At 45.1% G+C, this 17,026-nt stretch overlaps 1 protein-coding gene and 2 long non-coding RNA genes across 3 annotated transcripts in view; 1 reads left to right on the top strand and 2 right to left on the bottom strand.

Annotated features, from left to right (window-relative positions):
- The window catches only part of LOC309365504, a 28,908-nt gene extending 12,591 nt beyond the window's left edge, over positions 1 to 16,317 (bottom strand). Inside the window, exon 1 of the long non-coding RNA XR_014166211.1 lies at positions 15,785 to 16,317. This is a non-coding gene — a long non-coding RNA (uncharacterized lncRNA). The remainder of the gene's footprint in view (positions 1 to 15,784) is intronic.
- LOC309365509 overlaps positions 1 to 17,026 on the top strand; it is a 153,326-nt gene that overhangs the window by 22,196 nt on the left and 114,104 nt on the right. The window lies entirely within an intron of this gene.
- Positions 1,647 to 9,865, bottom strand: LOC309364622 (vomeronasal type-2 receptor 26-like). The gene is made up of 4 exons (XM_081902294.1): positions 9,234 to 9,865; positions 6,180 to 6,407; positions 4,236 to 4,362; positions 1,647 to 2,698 (listed from the first exon to the last, which is right to left on the bottom strand). Exons 1-4 carry the CDS (start codon positions 9,849 to 9,851, stop codon positions 1,800 to 1,802), a joined length of 1,872 nt encoding a protein of 623 aa, XP_081758420.1. The 5' UTR covers positions 9,852 to 9,865; the 3' UTR covers positions 1,647 to 1,799.

Here is a 17,026-nt window from a genome sequence, read left to right as displayed (position 1 = left end):
GAAATATTTTGGAGATATGATCCCACTAATGAGGAAGTCTCCTGGCCGGTAATAATTGTGTGCTTCATTTTCTTCCCTGATCAGATTCAAGGGGCATTTTGTCTTTAGGTCTCCAAAGACTCCATGGGGCATCAGCAGAAGAAGTAGCAACAGAAGCAGCAAGGATCTCATTCTGGCTCTGCTTCCTACACGTTTCTTGTGAGTGGATCCTCTCACCTCCTGAACCAGCTAATCAGGAGAAGACAGAACGTCTTGCAAGACCAAAGCTGCACCACCAATATGGGTGGTGTTCAGCTATGGCTTCAGAGCCATTGGACTTCACGTGGTATTTCCCATGTCCCTTCTGCCAGTTCTCACTAATGTATCTCTGACACAGGAGATGTTCTGTGTGCCACATTACCAAGGCTCAGTAAGTAACATCACACCAATCTTGATTCTGATGTTTAGACAGTTTCCCTAAATGTCTCTTGAGCTTTGGCAAGAATGAGGATAGATCACTATGATTTTCATAATGATAAGGGGAATAAGGTTCACTTCTGTAATATACTGGCTTGAGGGGCAGGTGCAGAGGTGGAGAAAAACATGTCTGCAAGAAAGCACAGGTGTTTATTCAAAATTTGACATGAGTTGAAGGTGGGGGGAGTTGGCCTGGACTTTGATGGTGGGAATCTGGGCATTCTGATGGAGGATACCAGAGGTCCATCTAATTTGGTATTCTGCTTCCTACAGTAGCCAAGACCCTGAGATCCTTTTTACACATACACCTGGCAAGCCAGGTTTCCCCCCATCTTATATTTGTAACCTTACATTTGTCCCTATTGAAATTAATTTTGTTAGTTTGGGCCTAGTTCTCCAATTTGTTAAGGTCATCTTGAATCCCGATTCTGTCTTCTGTGGCATTAGCTACCCTTGCCCTACTCTTAAATTCCTGAATCATATCTCCTGAGTCTTGGGATTGCAGATGAGGTTCTACCAATGATTTGCAGAATAACAAACCCTTTCTTGCATACAAGTATCAATCAATCTTTATTATTGCCATCACAGAGCAGCCACCAAGTTACAATATGATTTACAATTTGCAATTTTCAGCCCAGGCGAAGACCATAAGGGATTAAAACCATGACAAAAGACAAGGATATGTGTGGGCATTGTTACACATTCACATTCAATTCATAGTTAGAATAGATTACTGAGTACTAGTGTGGTTGTAAAGAAATTTAACCATTCAATTCCTAGTTATCCATTTTGATGCATGTAATTCAACATCAAAAGGAGGAGAAGTTTGACAAAAGGAGGGAGGTATAAAAATTATCATATCTGTCTAGGAATTTTGTTCAGATGGATGTAATATGTAAGGAGTGAATTTCATGGTATGAATAGTATAGTACTATGTGCTCAACCATTTCCACACCTAATTAACAAGAGCTGACATGTTGGTTAAAGAATGTGTGAACATCTCCCATCCAAAGAGCACATGGAAAGGCGTCAAAGTGGGCCTAAGTCAAATTCCAAAGCATACTCTGCTGGAACAAAGCTTTTGCTACAATTTCCCTGAGTCATACATTGTAAAAGGATAGAGTGAATCTGACTCAAATGAGGATTAGCAACGTAAAAGCCAACGTGGCTAATCAGGTATCTAGTGGGAATCAGGGAGTGACAAAGCAGTTATAATGCATTCATTTTAATCATTCATAATTTATGCAAAACAAAGAGAGCTATATGGAGCTATAATCTGAAGACTACGTGCTCACAGTGCTACCCATTGTCAGCCTGGAATGTTTCAAGCATTAGGTGTCATCTTAAATTTCTCTTGTCAGATGCTGCTTTGTATTCAGATCAGGCCTCAGCAAAATAATGTAGCATTTTGGCATGAAGATGCAGCCCAGAAGCCCAGCACTGGAGGCCAACATAGAGAAGATCTGCACAGCTACCATGTATTTCCCCTTGGTGCTCAGGTAGGTGGGCACAAAGGACACCCAAACACTGCAGAAGACCAGCATGCTGAAGGTGATCAGCTTGGCTTCATTGAAGGACCCTGGGAGCTTCCTGGCCAGGAAAGCCAGTGTGAAGCAGATGGCAGCCAGGAAGCCCATGTAGCCCAGGGCAATATAAAACATGGCAGCAGATCCTTCATTGCATTGCAGGATGATCTCTTCAGCCCGGGAATGCATGTCAGAGTCAGGGAATGGAGGAGACAAGCACAGCCAGATGGTGCAGATGACAACTTGGAGACTGGAACAGCAAATGACAATGGAGTTGGCCAGACTCTTCCCCAGCCATCTTCTCACCCTGTTCCCTGGCTTCGTGGCCAGGAAGGCCAGCACCACCGTGATGGTCTTTGCCAAGACAGAAGAAACAGCAACTGAGAAGATGATGCTGAAGGCTGTTTGTTGGAGAAGGCAGGTCCCTTTCCTTGGTTGCCCAATGAACAGGAAGGTGGACAAAAAAGAAAGCAGGAGGGAGACGAGGAGGATGTAGGAGAGGTCCCGGTTGTTGGCTTTCACTATGGGAGTCTCCTTGTATTTAATGAAGATTACTAACACAATGCCTGTTGTTAAAGATAAGGAAAGGGCAATGGAAACTAAGATGATCCCCAAATGTTCTTTATAAGCTAGGAAAGTGATAAACCTGGGGACACATTGATCTCTGTTATTGCTTGGATGCTGATCTTCGGGACATTTGGTGCAACCTTCTGCATCTAAGGAAGAGAAAAAGAGTGGCTTGAGCATCAGAGCATTATTTGGTTTTCAAAAAGATTTTTGAAGTGGGGGAGGTCAAGGAGTAAGACAGTTGAATAGGGAAAGTGTGGCAAAGAAATGCTTGTTCGATTGCTTATTTGAGGTTTACATTTGTATCCTGCCTTTCTTCTGAGGAGACAGTAGTGGGGCACAAAGTTTTCCTCAGTTTTTATTGCCAAAACAACCTTGTGATGTAGGGCAAAGCTTTGATGCAGTGACCTCCCCACAGAGGTGTGTCCAGCAACTTCACCATACATTTTTTTTTGCCTAAGAATAAAGACACACCTCTTTACATTGACCTGTGGCAGTTTATTATTATTTGATTATTTATTTTTACATTTATCCACTACCTTTCCTCCAAAGGGCTCAAGGTAATGTACATGAATATCCTCCTGCCCTTTTTATATTTACAACAAACCTGTGAGGTGCGTTAGGCTGAGAGACACTTGCCTAATGAGCAATTTGCAACTGTGTTTTTAAAAACAGTGTAAATGATAAATTTATCCAACACCTCAGGTAATTTTTATGTTAGCTGGACTGGAAGAAGATTGTTACAAGTTTAACTGCCTTCTCATATTTCACTTTTTCTGTATGATTTCTTGTTATATCTTTGGTAGCTAATGCAAACAATTTCCTCTTTCTTCTGTGCAATGCTCCTGGCAGTCAGATCAAAACTGTCCACCGCTTGTTTTGTAATCATTTTCATATAATGCATCATATATTTTGTGTTTGAGTTTCTGCTTTACTGTTTCAAATATTTCCTTTTAAAAATTATTCCCCTTTTATCTTCTATTACTTACACACACACACACACACACACACTCTTTAAAAATAAATGTCTATGGTGTGATTCAGTTTCTTTGATCATTGAGAGCATAGCTGAAAATAGTCAAAGACTATGTACAGTGGATTGGATGCTCGGGTTGCAAATGTGATCCGTGCGGGATCACGCAATGTTTGCAACCCGCAGTGGCGTATCTGTGCATGCACGGGTTGCGATTTGGTGCTTCTGCGCATGCATGCATGTATACTAAGCTGTCTCCCTGTTACCCACATGGTTCTGCAATGATTGCTTCCTTACTTTCAGCTTAATTCCCGGAAGAAAGGATGGTGATTGAAAATAGAGAAGCCAATAAAACACCTATGTTCAAAAATGTATTAGAAGAAGAAGAGTTTGGACTTGATATCCCGCTTTATCACTACCCTAAGGAGTCTCAAAGCGGCTAACCATCTCCTTTCCCTTCCTCCCCCACAACAAACACTCTGTGAGGTGAGTGGGGCTGAGAGACTTCAGAGAAGTGTGACTGGCCCAAGGTCACCCAGCAGCTGCATGTGGAGGAGCAGAGACGCGAACCCGGTTCCCCAGATTACAAGACAACCGCTCTTAACCACTACACCATACTGGCTCTCTTACTCTTCTGCACATAGTGTTTCTGGGTGACTCTTTTCCCTATTTCTATTCTCTAAAGGAATGCCCTCTCCCTCGGAATGACCCACCTTCCTGAGTGGAGATGGTTCCTTCTGCACATAGAGCACAAGCATAGCAGCAAATTGGCTCTCCTTCTTGAACCACCTTGGCGTATCCAGGCTGGCAGCTTTTGGTACACCTGGAGCGAGGCACAGTCTAGTCATGCGGAGAAGAAGGTGCACCGAGGAGAAAGTGTTAGAAGCATCTGTGACTATGGAATTCATAGGGTTTGGGAAGGACCCAATCAGATCTCTGGTTCCACTGAACCCGTTTATGTGCCTGCCTTCTGTACAGAAATCTGCTCAAGGAAGAGGACAAACTATACCAAAACAGCTTTCTGACCATGAAAGCTGTTTAACCATGGAAGACTCTCGCAAGAGATTGTGGTCTCTCCTCCCTTGGAGGTTTTCAAGCAGAGGCTGGATGGCCATCTCCCATACATGATTTTGTTGAGATCCCTGCATTGCAGAGAGTTGGACCAGATGACCCTCAGGGTTTCTTCCAACTCCACAATTCCATGATTCTAATCATAGCAATAAGAAAACACTGATAGAGAGCAGTTATTAAAAGTACTGCCACTTCAAAGCAGTTACAGTGGTACCTCGGGTTAAGTACTTAATTCATTCCGAAGGTCCGTTCTTAACCTGAAACTGTTCTTAACCTGAAGCACCACTTTAGCTAATGGGGCCTCCTGCTGCCGCCATGCCACTGGAGCATGATTTCTGTTCTCATCCTGAAGCAAAGTTCTTAACCTGAAGCACTATTTCTGGGTTAGTGGAGTGTGTAACCTGAAGCGTATGTAACCCGAGGTACCACTGTACTTAAAAATGATTCCTGGATTATTATTAAAAGGACTTTGCGTGCGGAGAATATCCTTTTGAACTATATACACCTATTGTATGGAAGCTGACAACTGGACAGTGAAAATGGATTCTACATGCCCTAACTGTGGCCAAGAGACTGATATTTATGAACTGGAAGAATGAAGATAAGATACCCTTTAATCAATGGATCAGTAAGATGACACTCGCAGCTTATGAATGGATCACTTAGAGGTGTTGATTACATGACTACATTCTGTATATACTCATTCCAAATATCAATTTATTTGTCAAAACAAAGACAAATACATTGATATTTGGAATGAGTATATACAGAATGTAGTAGGCTATGAATAACCACATTTGTATCAGGAGTATAACATTTATTTCTATAGAACAACGTACAGAAATGTACTTATTTTATCTACTGTATTACTTTTGCACCTTTGGCCAGACATTGTAGCAAGGGTGCCGACTTGGGCCCCAGTTTATGGGTGCCCAATGGCGCCCATGACATAATGTGACGTTATGACGATGTGACGTCGTGATTACACGACATCACGTTATGTCGGCACACCGTAGCGGCGCTTCCAAGGCCTTGTGGGAACTCAGAGGTCATGCTGGAAGTCTCATGAGGCCTCCAAAGCAACTTCCAGTTTCTATCAGAAGTTGCATTCCACCCAGGGCCCCCTAGAGTTGTAGTAAGGCCTCCTGTGAACCCTGAATTTCCAGGGTTCCAAAATATTTGGAGATATAAGATGCTCTCCACTTCACACAGTCACATGCAAATTATTCAAGAAATTATTAGAGCTCCACAGATTTTTTATGCTGTGAACTGCCCTGATATATATATGGTTTGACTTCACCCCAAAGGTGCCATTGTCTCCCGAGACAGAGTAAATTCCCAACTCCAGAAGTAAATTTAGAAGGATCTGGTGTCTCTTCTCAGGATCCCAGGGCTCTGTCTGTTCCTTCAGAATGCCAAATTCCCTTCCTGTCTCAGCTGCCGTGGCAAGAGGGAGTTGCTGTGGCAGCTGTTAGCTGGTTAGCTGAGACAAAATGGATCCACCTTATAATACCGTTTTGCAGCACTTGCTGAAGGAAGAGTGTAAACAGGCTCTCCTAGCCTACCTGCTCCTTTACATTCCCTACCTTCTTAAATTGGTTGGGCCACTGAATGTCTTTTGAGTCAATGGTGAACTTCATGTTGGTTGATGCCGCTCCCCTTATATTCCCAATTTTCACTCTAGTACGAGAGTTATTGGGAAACATCAGCCAGTTCACAATGTCGAAGTCAGGTGGCAGCTCCCAGTTCTTATCCAAACACGGTCTGCCCATGGAAGTATTCAAACACTGGATTTCTTTTAAGAAATGGTAGAGCTGAAATGGCAAGGAAAATACCAGCATTAAGAAACAACGAGACAATGTGGAATATGTTGGTGGGCGGAAAAAGATACAGAAAGGAAAAATCCTTGAGGCAAGTGTGGTTTGGTGAGAGAACTCCAGCAGAGATTTGAAATCACAAAACATGCAGCAAAGTAAAGCACGGAACGCAGGTGGCGCTGTGGGTTAAAGCCTCAGCGCCTAGGACTTGCCGATTGAAAGGTCGGCGGTTCGAATCCCTGCGGCGGGGTGCGCTCCCGCTGCTCGGTCCCAGCGCCTGCCAACCTAGCAGTTCGAAAGCACCTCCGGGTGCAAGTAGATAAATAGGGACCGCTTACCAGCGGGAAGGTAAACGGCGTTTCCGTGTGCAGCTCTGGCTCGCCAGAGCAGCGATGTCACACTGGCCACGTGACCCGGAAGTGTCTCCGGACAGCGCTGGCCCCTGGCCTCTTAAGTGAGATGGGCGCACAACCCCAGAGTCTGGCAAGACTGGCCCAGACGGGCAGGGGTACCTTTACCTTTACCTTAAAGCACGGAAATATAGGCTGTAAAGCCTTTAAAATATGTTCCTCCAAAACGTCCCCTTTAAAAGTATCTTTCCAAAATTCCCTTCATCCCACAGCATAGGAAAATACCACATGTTTGGTAAGTTTAAAAATTGTTTACTTACAAACTCCCCAAAGGTCAGATTCATGTGCTTCGGAAATTTGCACAGGAAGTAAAGCATAGCTTGCTTACAAAGTGGTGCAAGTTCCTAAATCATTGGTATAGCAACTCAAGAAGTAACCAGCTCAAACCTCTTCACACACTGAGCTTCCCAAGTGGAGGGTGTATGTGAACAATAGGCTTGATTACCTATTTCCTCCCAAGGTGAGGAGAAGTGACCTAGGCTAAGCCTGGCAGGACCATTAATTAGACTTAAGCATGTTGGTTATATGAGGTTGGTTATCCCACAAATCCACTCACTTCAAGCTCTTATAAATTGGGGCCAGTTTGCATCTCATCTAGAGCATAAGTCCTATTCATGCAATCTTTTCTTAAATTGATTATAGCATTTATAGAGCACCTTTCATATAAAATAACAAGGAGCTTTGCAGAACAAGATTAGTACAAAAGACAATATAATACTTGTTTTAAACCTAATAATAATAATAATAATAATAATAATAATAATAATAATAATATTTATACCCCAACCATCTGGCTGGGCTTCCCCAGGCACTCTGGGCGGCTCCCAACAGAATATTGAAAACACAATAAAACATTAAAAACTTCCTTGTCTTCTAAAAGTCAGATAGTTGCTTATTTCCTTGACATCTGATGGGAGGGCGTTCCACAGGGCGAAAAGGCCCTCTGCCTGGTTCCCTGTAACCTCACTTCTCACAGTGAGGGAAATGGCAGAAGGCCATCACCGCTGGACCTCAGAGAGGTCAGGAATGTGGTTATGTATAGGCATATTGGAACTAGCTGACACCCATTTTATCTCTAGTGAAGATTATTCCACAGTACAGGGCCCACTGCAAAGAAGGCAGACACAGATCTATCCAAAGTCAATATCACCATAGGTGTGGGACATGCATCTTTGCCAAGAACCTCCTCTGCCTCATGCAAAGATATTTAGGGAAGGGGTTTTTCTCACGTACAGGTTTCCATATGACCTGGAACCCTGAAAAAGGCATTTTTTCCTTTAAAAAATCTCATTACTACATTGCATTCCACAGTTGGACTACTGCAATGAACTCTATGTGGGGCTACCGTTGAAGGTGACCCGGAAACTACAACTAATCCAGAATGTGGCAGCTAGACTGGTGACTGGGAGCGGCTGCCGAGACCACATAACATCGGTCTTGAAAGACCTACATTGGCTCCCAGTACATTTCCAAGCACAATTCAAAGTGTTGGTGCTGATCTTTAAAGCTCTAAAGGGCCTCGGTCCAGTATATCTGAAGGAGTGTCTCCACCCCCATCATTCTACCCGGACACTGAGGTCCAGCACCAAGGGCCTTCTGGTGGTTCCAGAGAAGGCAAGTTACAGGAAACCAGGCAGAGGGCCTTCTCGGTAGTAGCACCCACCCTGTGGAACACCCTCCCATCAGATGTCAAAGAGAACAACAACTACCAGACTTTTAAACGACATCTGAAGGCAGCCCTGTTCAGGGAAGCTTTTAATGTTTCATGCATTACTGTATTTTAATATTGTGTTCTCTCGGCAGAACTCTATTAGCCTTTGCCCTGCTTCATTTTGAACTCCAAGGCCAAGCCAGTTGTTCCTTTTATCTCTTGATTCCCTACTTTAGCATTCCAATCCCCTATAATGAGAAGAACATTTGAATTATGGTGTTTGAGGAGACTCTTGAGAGTCCCATGGACTGCAAGAAGATCAAACATCTCCACTCTGAAGGAAATCAGCCCTGAGTGCTCACTGGAAGGACAGATCGTGAAACTGAGGCTCCAATACTTTGGCCACCTCATGAGAAGAGAAGACTCCCTGGAAAAGACCCTGACGTTGGGAAAGATGGAGGGCACAAGGGGACGACAGAGGACAAGATGGTTGGACAGTGTTCTCGAAGCTACCAGCATGAGTTTGACCAAACTGCGGGAGGCAGTGGAAGACAGGAGTGCCTGGCGTGCTCTGGTCCATGGGGTTACGGAGAGTCGGACACGACTAAACGACTAAATGACTAAACAACAACAATAACATTGTGTTGGAAGCCACCCAGCCAGATGGGCGGGGTATAAATAATAAATTATCATCATCATCATCATCATCATCATCATCAATAAGACAATGGTTTGTGGCTTGCAAAAGCAAGAAGAAAATACCTGCCATGGCTGTAGCCTATGATGCTCCCATTCATCTCCTTCACTCAGCACCATCATCTGCTTTGACCTAGATGAAACCACAGCATTTAAGGCCTGAGCCACAGCATGAACATTGACGTAAGTGCTGTAGCTGTCTTGAGACAGGGCTCTCTCCAGCTCCTCCTGGGGCAAAGTCTCAAGTCTCTCCTCCTCTCTGCAACTTTCCCAGCTTTTCATGGACAACGTATGTTTTGAATAAGAGCAACGGAATGCTCCTGCCAAAAAGTGATCAAGAAGCGGGGAGTTTGCTTCATAGTAATCATGTTTGTTGCTCCTTATTTTGGTCTTCATGACAAAGGAGAGAGAACCATGGATGTACCGGAAGTAACCAGGAGAAAATGATGAGCCAGAATTGATTTCCTGGAAAGTTGTTGTGATCCAGACTTTTGCCTGTGTTTGCTTCTCAAAGAATTGGTTTACTGCCATGATGAGTGCCAATCCCTTGAGACTGGTCACATAGCAAACAATTACACTGACTTGTCTCCGCATGAAAAATAGCTCACTCAGGCTCATGAAGAGATATAGATTGTTTTCTGGTATCCTTTTTGAGAAGGCGATGCAAACCCCACTGCTGGTCATCTGAGGTGTCAAAGCACCCACAAACCTTTCTCCACTGTCATCCTCTGGAGCAAGGAGCCCGATCCATGTCCATCCAAAGTACAGGAGCAACTGAACAATCCCCGTGTACTGAGCTTCTTCTCTGGGGAACATCTGGTATATAGAAGGAAACTCAGTTTTACCCTCAAGAAGCCGGGCGGTGAAGCCATAACTGAGCTAGTGAGGAAAGGAAAGTATTAGTGCTTTGTTTTGCTTTCAGGATAAGCACAAGATATTTAATGGTTGCATAGGTGCCAGCTTGCTCCCTCCTTAAGAACCTAGCTGGTGCATCTGATTGGTTGGCGTCTGTCTTGGGAGACAATGGATGTGAAGTCAAATGGTTGGAAGGTTACAGTGCTTGCTGTGGCTGTGAAAACCAATACAGGAGAGACATGTTTTGTTGCATGTAAAAGCTTGCTCTATCTCATGGATATGCCAGTAAAACACATGAGACCACGAGTGAAAAAGTAGTCCAAAGTATTTATTTCTTTTCTGTGCGGAAAGGACCAGCAGGGATATTTCCCCAAATTATGTGGCCACGCGCCAATGGATTCCATGCCATTTTATACATTGACAATGCACATAACATACATTCCATTAAGTTTAAATTTCCTATCCAGTCAAAATACTGAGTTTCCCTCACCCTATTTCCTTTCAAGGCACTTCAAGCATATACCGCGCTGTCTCTCTTAGGCTGGTCCAAATGACAAACAGTGTGAGCATGCATACTAACTATCCTCTTCAACAAAGAGAGCATCGTGTGATTGGTTACCCTTACCAAATTCTTTGGGCATGCTCAGTATGCCAGGATCTTATTTCGTAAGTGCCCCACCCCCATTGCGCTGCCGCATTTATAGGTCCCCAGGATCGCGCCACTCGCCCCAATTGGCCCAAACAGCCAAGTGAGATCCTGGGGCCCAACAGACAAGGCTTGGGCCATGCCTAGCAACAACACACCCCATGGGGGTGGCTTAAGGGTCTCTTGCGCAACCAGGATCCTTGATTTAGGAGGATCCCATTTCTACTCCCCTCAGACTGTCCTCCTTCCTCTTCGGATTCTTCGCTGTCTGTCTGAGTGGGAACGCCCCTGACAGGAGGCTTTGAAAGTCTCCTAAATTAAAATGCAAAAACCCCACAGAACGAGGCACCAAGTTTCTGGTCTTCAATCTCACACACACACACACACACGGAGCATCTGATTCCTCATTTGAACTCAGGACCCAAACACTGATTCAGGGGTTTTCGTTGAGGGAGGCGCAGATCCGGCAGGGGGATGAAGGTGGGGAAATCACAGTGGGAAGACTTGCCCACCCAAGCGCTGGAGATGGATGGGGAGATCAGCCACATCTCCCAGCTGGCCACCTTCACAGGAACAATCCAATTGGCTTTCAAAGAGACTGGCGCTGGTGCTCTTCCTGGTGAAAGCAGCTTGGTCACGCCCCATCAGGGATGCTGATATTTCAGCACCCATCACTGGAGTGGCACGACAAAAATGGGAGGAAGAGCTAATTTGGCTATGGGGTGCAATCTGGACGGTTCTGCCAGAGGTGCAACATTGCCTAGCTGTGGCTCTGGTTGGGTGGCATCTTCTGGCAACTCCTAGCGCCAAGCTAGTGCCAAATGTTTTGCTTTCCTTTCCTTTGGACACATCAGCGAGGCCATGGTGTGGGTGGGTGTCTTGTTTTCTGGGCAGCCCTGCCCCCACGTCCCACATTGACTGGCCTGAAGAGAAAGTGGAATTTTATGCAGTTGACATTTTACTCTGCCCTTGCATGCCACACCTTCATACCTGTGGGGTTTTGTAGATGCCTGACATGGCTTGAATCTGTTTTGCAATTGCAGATTTCCCCCTTTCAAGGACAGCCAGGAGGTGATTTTTCCTCCCACAGTTATAATTCGGAATATTGCTATCCCAGCCTCCAAGCAAGTCTATCATGGCATCGGAAGTCATCCTTGCATCTAAATAGTTCTCATAGAGGTTGTAGCCCAGAGTGATATTGGGTAGGAGTCGGGGATTCTGGTTGATTTCCTGGATGGTGAACAAGAAGGACAAGATGTGCCAGTAGTATCTAACTGTCCCACTGCAATAAATAAATCAACAAAAAGTGTCAAGCTTCTATTCATCATCATCATCATCAAATGACAGAAAAGAAGAAAGGGCTTGGATTGGAGGAGGAAAGCTTTCATTTCACTGAGGAGTTGCCCCATGATCTTCTGTATGTTTACTGTTGCAACCACAACTGTGGTTAGGCAGTTTATATATTGCTCAAATAGAATAATAATAATAATAATAATAATAATAATAATAATAATAATAATATACATACATACTTTTATTTATACCCCGCCCTCCCCAGCCAAGACTGGGCTCAGGGCTGCTGACACCAGGTATAAAAACAATTGATTGAAATACAACTTAAAAGCAAGATTAAAATACGACATTAAAACATTAAACTGCAGCCTCATTTCAGTAGGAACTCAAATCAAAAACTTTTTTGAGGATGAAAACGTCAAGTCTTCACCAAGGCCAACTATCCAGACTGGTCCTACATGGGCCAGAAGAAAGCCAGGGAAGTCCCCAAATAGGAGCTCCATCACAGAAAGAGAAAGGAAAGAGGGGGAGGTGATCAAGTTGATTCCAAATAAAACCTTGTCACCTTGGAAAGTGCATGAGTTCCATGCCACCCTCATCTCCCTCCTGCAGGTGAGATCATTTAATGTTTCCTTTTCATTCCTGACCAGATTTATTTGTATTTTTGTGTCACCATCTTTAAGGGGCAACACAGCAACATCGATAGAGTTATTTTACTAGGGAAGACCCAGGGGGTGAGGAAATAGGGGAACCTGTTGCTGGACTCCCAACTCCCATCAGCCAGAGCCAGCAAGACCAGCGGCGTAGCGTGGGTTGTCAGCATCCGGGGCAAGGCAAGTAATTTGCGCCCCCTAACCCGGGACAAGGCAAGTAATTTGCGCCCCCTAACCTGGGGCAAGGCAAGTAATTTGCGCCCCCTAACCCCTAACCTGCCGCTGCTGCCAGCTTCTTGCTGCTGCCTGGTCTGGTCTGGTGTGGTTCTCTCCCGCACTCAGCGCTGCGCTGGGCGGCCGCTGCACTGTCCTTCCCCCAGATAGTCCCTCGCTCTCTCTCCGCACTGCACGCCTGGCACCCACCACCTCCACAGTGGGCGGCGACCCGGCAGCTCGGATCGGATTCGCACAGCCAGCACTGCAGTGAGAGAGAGTGAGTGAGCCAGGTAGGGGCAGAGAGCTGCAGGTGCGAGCGCGCCCCCAGATGTTGTGCCCGGTGCGGCCGGCCCCCCTGCACCCCCCACACTACGCCCCTGAGCAAGACCAGTGGTTAGAGAAGATGGGAACTGTGGTACATTGACGTCTGTAGGGCCACAGGCTTCACAGCCCTGAAATAGCGGCAATTTCATCGAAAAACAGAAACCATTGAAATGATACATATAATTACTCACCCCCCAAACTTGACTACCGGGGTCCTGGAAAAGTTGTATGGAAGTTGATCCATAATAATATTTGGAGATATGATCCCACTAATGATGAAATCACCAGGCCGGTAGTAATTGCGTGCATCAGTTGGTTCCCTGATCAGATTCAAGGGACATACTGCCTTCAGGTTCCCAAAGACTGAATGGGGCATCATTAGCAGTTGGAATAGCAATGGAACTAGGAGGAATCTCATTCTGGCTCTGCCTTCTACACTGCTCTTGTCACCCCCAGAGCCAGCTAATTCAAAGAAGCCAAAAATTCTTGCAAGACCAAAGCTGCAATGGCTTTCCTAATCGAGGTGTTCAGCTATGACTTCAGAGCTATTAAACACTATGCAGACGTATCCACTTCCTATCCAGCTTTTCATCTGTTATAAATCTTGACAAAGTCTGTCTCTGACACAGGAGATATTCTCTGCAAAGACTACCCCACCCAGCACTGTGCAATTAATAACGGCATCCTGTTGTTGATTCTGATGTTTTGGCAATCTCCAGAAATATCTTTCAGAAGACTAAATCACTATGATTTTGATAATTAATAGCAGAAGAAGTTTGCATGACTTACTGGAATAGAGAAGAGCCGGAGAAAAACATGTTTGTGATCTGCATCTCGAAAGTTCGACATGTGTCCAAGTGAGGGGAAGGGGGAGTTTGGCCTGAACTTTGTTCGCAAGAACCTTTGAAGAGCCCTACAGCTGGATTAGAAGAAAGGCCCGTCTTGTCTTGTAGCCTGTATCTCCCATTGGTGCTCTGGGAAGCACACAAGCAGGGCAGAGGGTTCAAAAGGGGCTGGTCACATTTTCTCAAGGGATGGGTGGGCTTTAAAGTAATTAATGGCCAATAGCCACAATGGTCACACTCTTCCTCTCCAGTTAGCTTCTGAACCCAGTTGCTGCAAACCTTGTTGTTGTTGTTTAGTCGTATCCGACTCTTCAAGACCCCATGGACCAGAGCACGTCAGGCACTCCTGTCTTCCACTGCCTCCCGCAGTTTGGTCAAACTCATGCTGGTAGCTTCGAGAACACTGTCCAACCATCTCGTCCTCTGTCGTCCCCTTCTCCTTGTGCCCTCCATCTTTCCCAACATCAGGGTCTTTTCCAGGGAGTCTTCTCTTCTCATGAGGTGGCCAAAGTCTTGGAGCCTCAGCTTCAGGATCTGTCCTTCCAGTCAGCACTCAGGGCTGATTTCCTTCAGAATGGATAGGTTTGTTTTTCTTGCAGTCCATGGGACTCTCAAGAGTCTCCTCCAGCACCAGAATTCAAAAGCATCCATTCTTTGGCGATCAGCCTTCTTTATGGTCCAGCTCTCACTTCCATACATCACTACTGGGAAAACCATAGCTTTTACTATACGGACCTTTGCTGGCAAGGTGATGTTTCTACTTTACTTTGCTGCAAACCTTAGGAGCGGAGAATTCTGTTCTGCTCAGGGGCTGGTAGTGAGATTTCAAATGAAGCACTGGGTTGGCTGCTGTGAGAGCAGGCTGTGGGATGATGATGATGACGATGGACCATTGACCTGATTTAGCAGGCAGGATCTTATTATATTTGAGCAGACCATGCCTTACATCAATCCATGAGTTCAGTCCATAATTGCCTTGCCTTGCTGCTTTGTTGTTTTCTGCCCTGGATCTTTTGGGAGGAAAGGCAGGATAGGAATGTTGACAATAAGAATAAGAATTAGAATAAATATTTTGTAGAATTATCATTAGAAAAAAGTGTCCCACGGTCTATTCAGGAATTGAGATGCATGCAATTTTGGGTGCCTGATGGAGGTAGCTTCTATAGTTCTACGTTCAATAAGGAACCAAATTCTGCCTTATTTTTGGGTGGGCAGTGTGGGATAACCAGCCTCATATAACTAACTAACCAGCCTCCTATAACTTAAGTCTAATTAATGCATAAAGGGGTTAAGACCATAAAGTAAGCTGTCCTGCCAGGCCGTGTCATGCACCCTCAAGCCTTTGTTTCTCTCAGTCCACCATGCAAACTCCCACCTACTGTAAAGAGTTATGAGCTGGGTGGCCCTAGTTCAAACTGCATGGCTTACACAACTTACCCTTGTGTTTCTACACAAATAATTTAGAAACCTTTCACCACTTTGGAACCTATGTTTTACTGTCTGGGTTTTCTGACTGCTGAATGGAAAAAACATATTCACGGGACCTTAAAGAGTTTGTAAGTAAACCATTTTTTAATTTAGCAAATATGTGGGAAGAGGGGAACTTTGGAAGGAATTTAGAAAGGCATATTTTAAAGGTCTAACAACCTATGTTTCTACACTTTACTTTGCTGCATTTTTTGTTATTTTAAATCTCAGCTGGGGATTGGGAACTGCCAGAAAGTAGTTGCCCCAAACAAGGATCTTGGCATCCAGGAATTCTGCTATATACCTATTTTTCCTTACTAACCATCATAGAATCATAGAGTTGGAAGAGACCACAAGGGCCATCGAGTCCAACCCCCTGCCAAGCAGGAAACACCATCAGAGCACTCCTGACATATGGCTGTCAAGCCTCTGCTTAAAGACCTCCAAAGAAGGAGACTCCACCACACTCCTTGGCAGCATATTCCACTGTCGAACAGCTCTTACTGTCAGGAAGTTCTTCCTAATGTTTAGGTGGAATCTTCTTTCTTGTAGTTTGGATCCATTGCTCCGTGTCCGCTTCTCTGGAGCAGCAGAAAACAACCTTTCTCCCTCCTCTATGTGACATCCTTTTATATATTTGAACATGGCTATCATATCACCCCTTAACCTCCTCTTCTCCAGGCTAAACATGCCCTGCTCCCTTAGCTGTTCCTCATAAGGCATTGTTTCCAGGCCTTTGACCATTTTGGTTGCCCTCCTCTGGACACGTTCCAGTTTGTCAGTGTCCTTCTTGAACTGTGGTGCCCAGAACTGGACACAGTACTCCAGGTGAGGTCTGACCAGAGCAGAATACAGGAGAAGACAGGGGACTCAGCTACATTAAACACTGTGACACCTAATGGCCCTTTGGCAACGCGATTTCCCAAAATGAGGTTTACGTGTTTTCTTGAAATGATTTTTTTATGTGTCTAGATCCAGCCAGGAGCTACTGACCATGCAAGGAGCACAAAGTTATCACTAGAAAGTTCCCCAACTATGTAGGTTAGATGGTCAAAGTTTGGGGGGCTTGGGGCATTCCAGATGGTTTCTTTCCCCACCCTTAAGAATTCAGTAGGGGGTGCTGAGTGTGGTTTTAGCTGTCATTAGAGCAAAAGACTCACCTCCCATGGAAGTACAGGGGGATATTATATAGGAGAATTCCTAGGCTAGTTTTGACCCCTTAGCCCTTCCCCTCCTTTTTTCCTTTCCAGGTTCCTCCTCTCACTCCACGCATAGTCTGTACAGTGCAGTATGGGAGCCCAACCAACAACTGCTCCAGTTCACTGCCGTAGTACATGTGGATGCCCAGCTCATGGTTTATCACCACAGCCAGAAGAGGCCATCGTGGTCTTGTGAACCATGGCTGAAGAATGCTGAGAAAAACCATCCTTGCAACTGGGAATGGGAAATGGAGAGAGGGCTGAGGTTCAGAGGGAACCTGGTGAATCTGCAGAAATTCTACTGCCTGACCAGAGCTGAATTGTGTGCAGGAGGGACCCAGATTCTACTCCCCACATCCTC

Source organism: Podarcis melisellensis, assembly GCF_964234715.1.
Source record: "Podarcis melisellensis genome assembly, chromosome: 2".
NCBI lineage: Eukaryota > Metazoa > Chordata > Lepidosauria > Squamata > Lacertidae > Podarcis > Podarcis melisellensis.
This window is presented reverse-complemented; position numbering and strand designations above follow the sequence as displayed.

Excerpts from the sequence above, each read along its gene's own strand:
- LOC309364622 (XM_081902294.1), bottom strand. The coding sequence starts at position 9,851 with ATGACCAGCAGTGGGGTTTGCATCGCCTTCTCAAAAAGGATACCAGAA. Across the intron at positions 4,363-6,179 it reads GGCCCAACCAATTTAAGAAG|ACTGTGCCTCGCTCCAGGTG; the intron begins GTAGGGAATGTA and ends CCGCATGACTAG. Across the intron at positions 2,699-4,235 it reads AACCATCTCCACTCAGGAAG|ATGCAGAAGGTTGCACCAAA; the intron begins GTGGGTCATTCC and ends TCTCTTCCTTAG.